This window comes from Cryptomeria japonica, chromosome 6 (assembly GCF_030272615.1).
Source record: "Cryptomeria japonica chromosome 6, Sugi_1.0, whole genome shotgun sequence".
Taxonomy (NCBI): Eukaryota; Viridiplantae; Streptophyta; class Pinopsida; order Cupressales; family Cupressaceae; genus Cryptomeria; species Cryptomeria japonica.
The window spans coordinates 525,255,020-525,267,159 of NC_081410.1; the positions used below are offsets into that span (position 1 = coordinate 525,255,020).

At 37.1% G+C, this 12,140-nt stretch overlaps 1 protein-coding gene across 2 annotated transcripts in view; it reads left to right on the top strand.

The window, feature by feature from the left end:
• The window catches only part of LOC131067968 (iron-sulfur protein required for NADH dehydrogenase, mitochondrial), a 161,735-nt gene that overhangs the window by 55,878 nt on the left and 93,717 nt on the right, over window positions 1-12,140 (top strand). For both annotated transcript variants that reach the window (XM_058003148.2, XM_058003147.2), the window contains exon 4: window positions 3,252-3,349. In XM_058003148.2, the coding sequence (XP_057859131.1) occupies window positions 3,252-3,349 (98 nt within the window). The remainder of the gene's footprint in view (window positions 1-3,251; window positions 3,350-12,140) is intronic.

Consider the following 12,140-nt stretch of genomic DNA (forward strand, 5'->3'; position numbering starts at 1 on the left):
AAGGCACTGGGGAAGAATGAAACCAAGCAGGAGGATGAAGAAGCAGCAGAGGATAAAAGAAGGAACAAGCAAAAAAAAAAGAATAACAACAACCTAGTCAATAGTACGATGACTAGAAACACCAGAAGCAGGCTTGGTGATGTGGGAGCACAACATACTTCTCCAGGAAGACACTCAAATGCCAAGAAAAGATCTTTGGAAACAAGCAGGAACTTAGCAGATGGTACCCAAAGAACCATCTTTGAGGCAGGTATTTCTAAAAATCCATGAAAATCATCTCTTGGAACATTAGGGGACTTAATAGTCCCCACAAGCATAATTTAGTAAAAAATATGATTAGAGATAAAAACCCTGATATTTTTTTGATTCAAGAAACTAAGATGGTTAAAGATAAAGTTGAAAGTTTGAATATGTTCAAAAATGGTGGAGTCAGTGGAGGTAGTTTAGAAGGTGCATCGGGAGGAATTGTTACCTTCTGGAACAAAAACAATATAGAAGGAGAGGTGTTGATTCAGGACAACAATCTGGCTTGTATAAGATTTAAGCACATTAAGAATTGTACAACTTGGGTTCTAACTAACATTTACGCCCCCAACACAAAGACTGGTAGAAGTGAGATGTGGAGATATCTAACTGGGCTGAGAAGTAGGTTTGCTGAGGACAGTTGGATAATTATGGGAGATTTCAATACTCCCTTGAAGGAAAATGAGAAAAAGGGAGGGAGTCAAGCTAATCTGGACAACAAACTGGACTTGATGGACTTCATAAACAATAATGCAATTCATGATCTGGAGTTGCAAGGAGTCAAATACACCTGGACCAATAGAAGAAGTGGTGAGAATCTGATCTAGGTTAGACTCGATAGAGCTCTTCTTTCCTTAGATTGGTATAATCTTCATGAATGTTCATTATCCTCTCACATAAGGGCTGGATCAGATCATTATCCCATAACCTTCACGGGTGAAGTAAAGAACAAAAGGAGACATTTCCCTTATAGATTTGAAAAAATGTGGACCAGACACCCGGATCTGGAAACTAAGATTAAGGAATGGTGGCAGGTCAGTATTGAAGGGAACGCCATGTACAAAGTGGTCAAAAAGCTGAAGAATGTTAAAGATAATGTTAAGAAGTGGAATAAGGATTTCTTTAGGAACATCTTTATCTCAAAAGCTACAACCCTCTTAGAGCTCAATGAAATCCAAGATGAGATACAGATCAATGGTTACACCAATATGTCTAGAAACACTGAAGATGCTATTCTTATGAGATATCATGATATAATAGCTAAAGAGGAAACCTACTGGAAACAAAGATCGAGGAATGTCTGGTTAAAGGAGGGGGACAGGAACACTAAATACTTCCATATGTCCACCTTAAGACATAAGGCCATGAATAGAATTGTTCAGATTAAAGTGAATGGCAGATGTGTTGTTGATGATGATTCCATGAGCAAGGCTGCTATGGATTTTTTCTCTAATTTACTTGCTAAGGATCAAAATTTGGAAATACAGGCACGGAGGGAACTTTTGGACAGCATACCTACCATTTTGGGGGAGGAACAGAATGATCACTTGTCGGCTATCCCTTCCCATGAAGAAATTTTGATAGCTGTCAAATCCTTTGAAGGTAACAAAGCCCCAAGTCCATATGGCTTTCCCATGTTTTTCTTCCAAATGTACTGGCATATTATAGGAGATGTTGTCACCAGAGCTGTGAAAGAGTTTTTTGGTGCTAGAAAACTGTTAAAAGAAGTTAATGGTACTTTTATTGCTCTCATTCCCAAAAAGATGGGGGCAGACTCTATGGATCTTTTTAGACCTATAAGTTTATGCAACTCTCTCTATAAGATTATCTCTAAGGTCCTAACCTCTAGAATTTTGAAGCTGCTGCCCTCCATCATCTCGCCTCAGCAAAGCGGTTTTGTCCCGGGAAGACAAATTTTGGATTCTATCATCTCTGTTCATGAAAATATCCACTCATTGGCATTCTCTAAAAAAGAAGGTTTTTTTTTTAAACTGGATCTCTCTAAAGCCTACAATAGAGTGGATTGGGATTTTATGGTGGATGTTCTCTCTGCTTTTGGCTTGAGTCCTAGAAGTGTCAGCCTTATCAGACAACTTTTTTCTTCGACTTCTTTCTCTGTTTTAATGAATGGCTCCCCCTCTCCTTTCTTTAAAGCCTCAAGAGGTCTCAGGCAGGGGGATCCTCTATCTCCAGTGATCTTCATCATCATGGTGGAATGCTTGGGGAGATGTATTGGTAAGCTGGTTGAGAAAAGGGAGTTTTGCGGTTTGAATCCTTCTTCGGCAGATCAAATATGCTCTCATCAGCAGTTTGTTGATGATTCTATAATAATGGGAAAAGCCACTATAAAGGACTCTAGAAGACTTAAAAAGGCTTTGGACAACTATGGAGAGGCCACTGGTCAGCTAATTAATTGGTCTAAAAGCTTTATTTATTTTATCAATACCCTAGAGAGGAGGAGGATTAAAATTAGTAACATTCTAGGACTACAACCAACTACCTTCCTGATTTGCTTAAGAGATGTTTCTACCCAAAATTCCTTTGAAAGATCTAAAAAACAAATTGATATTAGAACAAATGTCGGAAGGTTCTTCTGCAGGATTAAGGTGGGAATTCGAAGTTTCATGAAAAACCCTGCATGGCTATTCAGAAGAGAAAATTTTAGTGCAACACCTGTGGTGCATAATCATGATCTCAACCAGGTTGACAGCTTTTGAATTTCATGCTATTTGTTCATTAAGATTGCTTCATGGTTGAGATCCATTTATAAGCATCTGCTGTTTAAAGGATTTTGTTCTCCATAGACAGATTTTGTTATGTATATTGATTTGAAAAGTACAGTGTGCTAGTTGATCATACTGGTTTTGAAGAAAGGCTGGTTGAAATTTTTTTTCACATAATCTGCATATTCCCTTTCCTTTGTCTTTTCTCAATTTTATTCTCTGTTATTTGGGGAGTTCTATGATAATAGGCCATGCTTTTGTCCCTTCAATGTGGGTTCATCCCAATCCTCTAGCTTCAATTTAGATACCTTGTTTCTTATTTCAACTAGATTTACCCTTTAGTATATGTCTATCCATTCACATTTTCTGGGATATCACCCCTGCTGTTATTCTCCCTCTTTGTTGCTTTTTTTTTCGTTCTTGGTTTTTCTGGTTGCATGTGTGGTAGAGAAAAGGTGGTACCATTTTAAGAAACATGGTTGATCTTGGAGTGGCTTTCTGTAGATATGAAGATGGTGCCTATGGAGAATCATGGGGTTAAATGTATTTCAATGGGATTCCTCACGGAAAAAGATGCTCCAATTGTATGGAGGGGTCCTATGGTAAGTTTCTAACAGCTGTTGTTAAAGCATTTCTCTACTATTTAGTCTGGCCTTATTGCCTCCAATCTTTCTTCATTACTTTTTTTATTAAGATAAAGATATTTCATTTGTATTAAGATAAAGATTTCAAATCAATTGCATAGTGTAAAGGGACATATCCTGTGATGATGACTTCATACATAAATTTATTGCATGCCACTGCCAATGGATAAATACTTTTTTATTTTCATTTGTCATTCTTATAATTCGATAGCTTTTTATTCATTTAAGGCTTAAGCCCTACCATAAAAATGATTGTTAGAGAATTGTTTCTCAGGGACATATGTTTCTGGTAGCTTTTAAATATGCTCCATTCTATATGACAAAGAAAGAATACTTTAAAGCTTTAATATGTCTTACCTTTGAAGCTGTTCACTATTGGTGGGTAAACTGTTAAAGTTTTAAACATTTGGTGCTTCATTACATTTTTGTTTTTGTCCATTTCGCTTTGTGGCCTACATCCTTGTATATAATATTGCTATAATGCATCATTCCTCAAAGGAAACTATCTTTTGGTGGGTGCTTAGATGGGATAGGCTAAAGGTCATCTCCCAGTTGCTAATTTGAAAAAGGGGACATGACAGTCGGCCCTTCTTGGAATTTCTTGTCCACAAGCAATGATAAAGTAGGGGGAACTACCCTCTACATGCCAAGGTAATGAATCATGAAGTGATGCTTTTCGATTGTAGGTCCCACACCTATACAATGGAATATCTCCTGCCCAAAAACTTTTTGCAAACTCAAATGAAATATCTTTTGTTCTAAAATCCCATAATTGTAGGTACTCTAACCCCAACATGCCATGATTATGAATACTATCTGTCCGTTGCAATAACTTTGGCCAACGCCTTCCACCTTTTTTCCCCATGATGATTGTAGACAACCTAACATGTTCTTGCTGCACCTCTGGATTATTTCCACATGATTGAAATCTTGGAACACCTATTTGAGCTTCATGGTTGCATTTGTAGGTTCTTCAAAGAGATTGTGACGTATACCTTCCAAAGTCAAGTGCAAATTGCATTGTGTAAGGGCTGGAAATGAGTTAGACTTAGAACAGTCGCAATTCAACTGAAATCTTACCCAAGTAGATACCATGGTGGCTGCAATGATGGTTCCTCTTAACTGAAAACTTTCTTCAACTTCTTCCCTCAAGGATACTACTGATCTCAACACGTGTACCCTCTTACACACTACTTTCAACAAAGGAGTCTCGTCTATACCTGCAGATCTATTGCTGTTCAAGAGAGACCATCTCGGTGCAAAACTTGCAAGTACTGAAGTGATTAGTGAAAACATTATGACACGGCTGGAATACTGCATTATTTTGTTCCAAATCAGAATTGTAATGGCTGGAAATGATATTGTGCTGGGTGCAAATGCCTCAACAATGATAATGGATGGAAAATGCATCCCCAATGTGATTGACAACTCCTTAATGGCTGCCAATAGAATGTGGGAAAACCTTGAAATGTGGGTAACAGCAGGTCTAAAATGAGAAACAACACTTAATGATCCATGGGTCATAATTCTTGCTACCAAATCTCCAACCAGCCATGTTAAGTTGATGATTCTTACTCCAAAGATTCTGTTTGGCCATTGCCTCGGTAGCCATCTTCAGTGTGCCATAATGAACAAAATCAAAATAAACCAAACATTATCATAACAAAATATCCTACCTTGGAGTGGATCCTTGATTAACTCCATGCATTGAGTGGCTTGGTTTCCTCGAACTGTAATGTCCCTTGATTGGGGTATACCTGATTTTGCCGAAAGCAACAATTCCATAACATAATTTGTTTAACAAATAGTACTCTATAATCAAATCTTATAATATCTATTGGACTTTCTAAAGTAAATAAGCAATTAATATCACATACTTAAATGATAAATCTATAGCTTCATTTCTAATAATCAACCATAGTAGGGATTGGCGAGGAACGCATGATAGGGTGCTTGGAATATTCGCCGCAACTAAACCCAAGAACGTGATATAACACCCCTTGGCCCACAAGTGGCAGGTATTTCTTCTCCATCCAACATTGGGGTGGCCTAGTTAGAGGGAGAACCCGTATTTGCTCTCCCAGTCGTGTTTCCTTCCTAACCCATACATGATTGCTTCTATTCTTTAGTTTCACTTCCAACAACCAATCATTGTAGGGGTTGGAGAGGAGTGCATGATAGGGCGCCCGGAACATTCATTGCAACTAAGCCCAAGGGCATGATATAACACCCCTTGACCCACAAGTGGCAGGAATTTCTTCTCCATCCAGCATTGGGGTGGCCTACTTAGAGGGGGAATCCGTATCTGCTCTCCCAATCGTGTCTCCTTACTAACCCATATGTGATTGCTTGTAGGAGAATATATAAATTAAATCAATAATTGTAGAATCTAGATAGTAATTCTCCTTGCTAACTATATCAAACTGCATATGAGAATATATATTGGACATTGACATCACATTGCATACCACAATACTTGTTAGTTCACAAGTTTACTGTTTCTGAATGTAGATTTCTTATATCAGATCTGATCCAATTCCTTCGATGCCTTTCTCCGAATGAGGTGCTGCTATATATATATATAAAACCCTCAAAGAGAGGTTGAAGAGTCACAACTCTTGCCACCTTCCCAAAAGGGACGATTTCCTTTGGAACATCTCCTTTCATAAATAAACATAACTCTCAGATCGCACCTCTTTTCTTTATGATAATTGCTACTTTTATTTTCTAATTTTCCTGATTAACAAATATATACTCGAACAATTTTTCTCCTCCACAATTAAGATTTCTATCTTTTTTCTCTCTCTTTGTGGAGGGAGCCACACCCTTTCATCACTAATGCCCTTTTTATAATGGTTACAACCATTGTCACAAGGTTCAAAATCAAATTTGAATTCGACAGCCATGAAATTCGGTTGAAATTCGACAAGGGAAAAATTCGAAAAAAAAAATTCGGATAAAATTGGCCTTATATAATTCTGTTTATTTTTAAATATATGTATACTTCTAATAAATTATCAAAATAGCTTAACATTGCTAAATAGATTTGAAGTCATTATAAAAAGATGGCACATTTATAAAATATAAACCATAAGAAACATAGGAATTTCAGTAATGCTAGTGATCATATATGATATGCCTAATACAATGTACAGCGGAATTCCTTTTGAACCTGCAGAAGGAAGTGCACTTGACACCTGCATTTCTCTAAGAATTTTTTTACTAGGTGATAGTTCAATGTGGGTTGGCAAGTTATCGTTTTCTGTCTGGCCTTTATATAGCCACAGCCGGGGACCATGTTGAATTGAATCTTAGCGTGCAGGAAACCACCCTCTTATTCTAGGAACTTGCCATTTCTTTTATAGACAAAAGTGTCATTGTATTGGATTACTTTATTTCACATTTGTAGTTTTTGTAAAGTTATTCTGCCGTCTGCCCACTTTTTAGCAGAATTTGTTTATGGTCGAATTTGAATGATTTTTTTATAAAAGTTTGAAATTCGATTAAATTCGAACCTCATCCATGAAAATTGCCGTATTCTGAGACTTAGGTTACAACCTTTCATCTCTATCCTTTATTAATGACTGAATTATACTCACTAATCGCTGCCTTAACTAAACTTATAACTGTCATTTATTTGCTGCTTTTGGCTTATATAGAATCACAGCCTGTAGAAGTCTGACGTGGAGTTTTCAAGATTTTGGTACCATATTATTTCCTCCAAGGAAGGCAACGATTAAAGTAAACAATCTTGTGAGTTTTGGATATCATTGCCACCTCATTATTAGTCAATGCAGCCCCTAAGTCTTCCTAAATCTGATGCAGTATCACAGTGTTTGATGCAAGTTTAAGGGAACCAAATCTGACACTTTGTTGACATCCTCTTAGGGTTGTTTGCTGAAGACATGGGCTCATAATTGCATTAGCTTAAGGAGAAATGAAATTAGTTTTAAGGTTCTCATAAAATATTTCATTGGTGAACAATTTCTGACAAGCTGAAGCATTGTCTGCTGCAAAGAAATATAAGCTGGTGGGTCCCAAATGCTGTCTCAAGAAAAATACAGAATTTATTATTGATTTTCTATTAAAAAGTCTTTACCAAACAAGTTACAAGGCCTTTTAATCCTTCGTTTGGCAGGGCATGACATGAACACTCACCTTCATTCTTTTCACTTCAGCTATGCTTGGGGCTCCATTTAATATGCCTTGGAGCATAGATGCAAGACTCGTAGAGTACTCGTCGACTCTTGAAACACTTGCGAGTTTTTCTGCTTGGCGAGTATTTACGTCAAAAAACTTGCAGAGTTTTTGGGAAAAACTTTTTGAGTCTCTTGCAAAAACTCGGTTGCATAAAAAAAAGGGGGCCTGAATGCATCAAAAAAATATCTTTTTTTTTTCAAGTCCGTCTCATTCCCTGCATTAGAATATATACACGAAATATAACATTTAAGTATAAGTCACATTTCAATATGCCTTTTTCTAAGTCACATTTCAATGTCTTTTTCCTTTCTTATACTATAAGTTATATTTCATGTATATATTGGTAGGATGTTTCAGAGTGGTTTCAGATCTCTAGGATTATAATGCAAATTCTAGGTTTTAGAAGATCTTATAAATTTCAGACTTAGTCAAATTTCAGTAATCAGTAGGCTTCCATCAGCATTCTCTCGTTCTCTCTATCTCACTCACTTTATCTACCCCGAATTCTAGACCTATCTATCTTCCTATCACTCTTCCTCTATCCCCTCTCTCTACCACTCTCTATCTCACTCTCTCCTCTCTCCCCCAAGATCTAGACCTATCTCTCTACCTCTCTCTCACCCTCACCCTCAGGCCCCTGCGAGGGGTGCTATCCTCAACCTCGTTTTAGCGAGGTGGAGCCATATCGGACTCCTAGGATTGGTCCCTCTAGTTCTACCTCTCCCCTAGTTTTCAATGGAGCTAGGAAGAGGAATGTAAAATGTTTTGATGTGTTATTTATTTTTAGTTTTACAAAAATGATTTGCTATTTTCATTTTGTTTACAACTATCAGCCATCAGCATTCCACATGAGGATGCCATTTTGTACCCAATTTGCATTTAAATCAATCAAATATAACTAGATTTATCTTGTTTCTTTTATGTACTCATTAATTGACTCATTTGTTTCTAATGACATTTAAGCAATATTTTTAAGTTGCCGAGTTTTCGCCGTCGCATTTTTCGGGCCTTGCCAAGTTTTTGTCGAGGCCGAGTTCTTCAACTATGCTTTGAGTATTACCTCCTTTCCGTCCACCTTGAATTTGAATTCCATTTTTTGGTGGATTTGAGTAAATTCCCCATGTGATTGTAAACATTACTTTATTTGTTTCTCCTATCTCTGGAACTTAGAAATCTTCCTTAACTTGATGCCTTCCCAAAGATAAGTCAAGCTGCTATATTCGCTTCCTTCAAGGAATGATGTGGCCATCAACAAGCATGGTGTTAAACCCATTGAAATCCTTAGTGTTGATGTGTTTTTTATGACACCTCGAACACATGATAAAATACTAAGTATTCTATCCTCTCTTGAACAAGGAAACCTCAAATGCTAAACAATGTGATCAAATAAGGCAACCCCAAGGTTTCTTTAGTCGGGTCTTGACGTGCAATTGGATACTCTCTGTGAAATGATGTGATATGCTGGTATCACAAAGGGACTTACGCTTTGTTGGAATTGAAAACTAACTTAAATCCTCAAAGAAAGAAAGATCAAAAGGGATATGAAATCTATTCTAACACCTAACAATGCAAGAAATGATTGTTGACTTAGTGAAACCAAACCAAGCTTTGCTTCGCCATGAGGAAAGAACTACACAAAGATGATGCAATCTCCTAAGGGTATGAAAATGATTTTCAAATCACTTATGTACATCAACACCATGAACAATGAGCATAGAGCAATTGAAGTTAAGCTTTCAATATAAGTTCAGAATAACCATGCATTGCAATTTGCAATCAACAAATTCCAAATGGTATGAACATATAGGCTTCACCATGAATCAACAATAAGATCTCCCATTCAACTAATCAACTCCATGCAAACAAATCTAAAACTTGAGAAGTAGAAACCATGCAACATGTTGAAACTCATACAACGATCCACCATATCTTCAATGAATTCATGTATTTATTTCAACATAGTTTTGACAACAATTTCTTGTCTCCTCCTACTCTAATGCTAACTTGAATCTGCAAAAAAGAGGGGGTCCCCATCTGTAATGGGACGTGCGTGTTTACAACACAACATAGTGCTAATTTGAATTTTTTTTCTTGAATATTTCAAAGATAAAAACTCATTCTACACCTAGAACCTCTGGATAATTCTTTCCAACCTATCAAGTGACTAGAAAATTTACTCAAAAGGGAAGAAAAAATCACAAATTGGACCAAGACACTTCATCTTTGATTACCCGAGTGTGTGCAAATGTCTTCATTCCATTTCCGAAAGACCATTGAAACTCTGAGAATCCGTCGTGATGAGCTACATGAGTAGTCCTAACTTCAAAGGCATCTTGGACATTGCCTCGCTGCCAGTCAGGCGTCCATAGCCTCGACGAGGTTATCGCTGTAATTATCATGAATATTGCTCCATTGCCAACTTGGCGTCCACAGCCTCGATGGAGTTACTCGCACGTTCCCAAAGCCAGATATTTGATACTTCTTTTCATTTCATTTTTTTTTCCTTTAATACTGCTTTTCTTTTCACACTTTTTTTGCACTTTGGCTCATAAGCAGTGAAGTTCATATGGGTTTGAGAATTGTAGTGGCGCTGAAGTAGGATTCAAGATTTTTTCTCCTAAGCAACCACAATGATTTAGAGCAATTGATTTAAATGTGTAAAAGATATAATAATCGAAACATTTTAGTATCAAGACACAATAGATGATTCCTTTCCATGTCGAGGCCAAATTCTAACCAAATGATGAAGTTAGAGAAGAATAGCCTCGGATTCTAAAGAACTTCATAAATAATTATCTAGGAAATGAACCGAACATGAAATCAAAATCTTGCCAGTGCATGCGAAAATAACACAACACCTTTCTCACAAACAAAGTTCCCACAAAGGAAACTTAAACTAAGCAACAACTAACACTAAAGCAAACTAAAACTACTCAAGCCAATTGACCCAAGGCAAACCGACAACTAGGCTAAACAAAGCAAACTAAACTAAAACAAACGAAAAGGAAATCTATTCTAAAACAAGAAAACAAACCTAGAATGAACAAGAGTTGAAAGATCTAAGTATATACAAAACCTAGTGTCATGACCCTCGATTGAAATTGAAATTCCCATCCAAAGATTAGCTCTGGGAGACCACCCAAATTCAGAATTTGGAAATAAGATACAATTGATATGGTATCGCAATCAAAAGTAGGAAGAGTCAACTAACTTAACATTTGTTGCAAATCTCCATGGGGCATATGTGTAGGAGGTATCCTTTCCATTTTTGGCTCATTCCTTGATTTGAAATTACATTAGTTTGCAAATGAAATCTGATTTCTGATGTTTTGGTCAAGACCCATGTACCATCCAAGCATTGGTGTCATATGTTGTTGGATTTTGTTCCTCTTCTTCAGGTGTTCCTTTACTCTAGGCAAGAAGGTAGGTAGAAATGACCTACTTTCTCATCCAATTGAAATTCTGTTATTACTTGTGTGATTGGATGGGCCATTCTAATTTGAATTGCTCCCTTCACTTGTGACATTATGCATTGGCTTGGTGGAATTCAAAGTGGCATTCATATTTTACATTTGTTGTGTCATCTGGATTAATAGTTGGTTTGTCTGCTCCTACTTCTGGACAAAGGCATCAAACTTATCCTCCTTATCAGCCATGTGTTTCTTACCTCTGCCTCCTATTCCAACACTAGTATCTTGTTGTGCTGCTTCTAACTTTCTTCTTTCTCTCTTTGAAGCTCTCAGATCTCACTAATTGAGCTGGATACACTTATTAAATGATTTCACAAGTTGGCAGGACTATGCACTCTAATACCAATGTAATGTGCCAGAATAAATTTTATGTTTGTCTGATTTTATATTTACTTTTAAAAAAAAAATGCTAGACGAACAGAAAATAATACTGGAATTCCTTGTAAACAGACTTTGTATTGACTAATTAAATGTTTGACAGAAATCTAGATCAACCAACTGATGACTCATTCAATGTCAAATCAGTACAATGCTGTTTTGGCAGAACTGAACATGGGTTTCAAAATATAGAGACAAACTCTACCCACAAATTGTCAAAACTTGAGAGTACAATGTTGTGCATAGGGCTTATTGATAGTGGCAATGAATGTAGGCATGTATAGTCACCTGTGGCTGGCAAAACCCTCTTGAATCCTGTCTGCCTCCTCCCAAACGATGAGTCGCAGCAGACGGGTTATCAAGGATGGATGATCGATCTGGATTGTTATGCCTGTAACTGGCTCTTTTTTGTGCCACCCCCAATGGATCCAATTTTTGCAATTTGTAGTAAAATAAGGCAGATTTGCCTATTAGTGGATGGCTTGCTGTATATGATAGATTGCACCAAACCTTAACTCCAGAAATCCTGCTATTAGGATGGCGATCAGTCTCCAACAATGGATGCAATCTTTCACTTGCCCTGGGGATATGTCTGTGATCTTGGATGAAACCTATCTGCATGAAGAATATATGCACACCTATTGCCAACAAACTGTGGTAGTCCAACCTGTGGATAATTATGGTGATCAATATATCAGTGA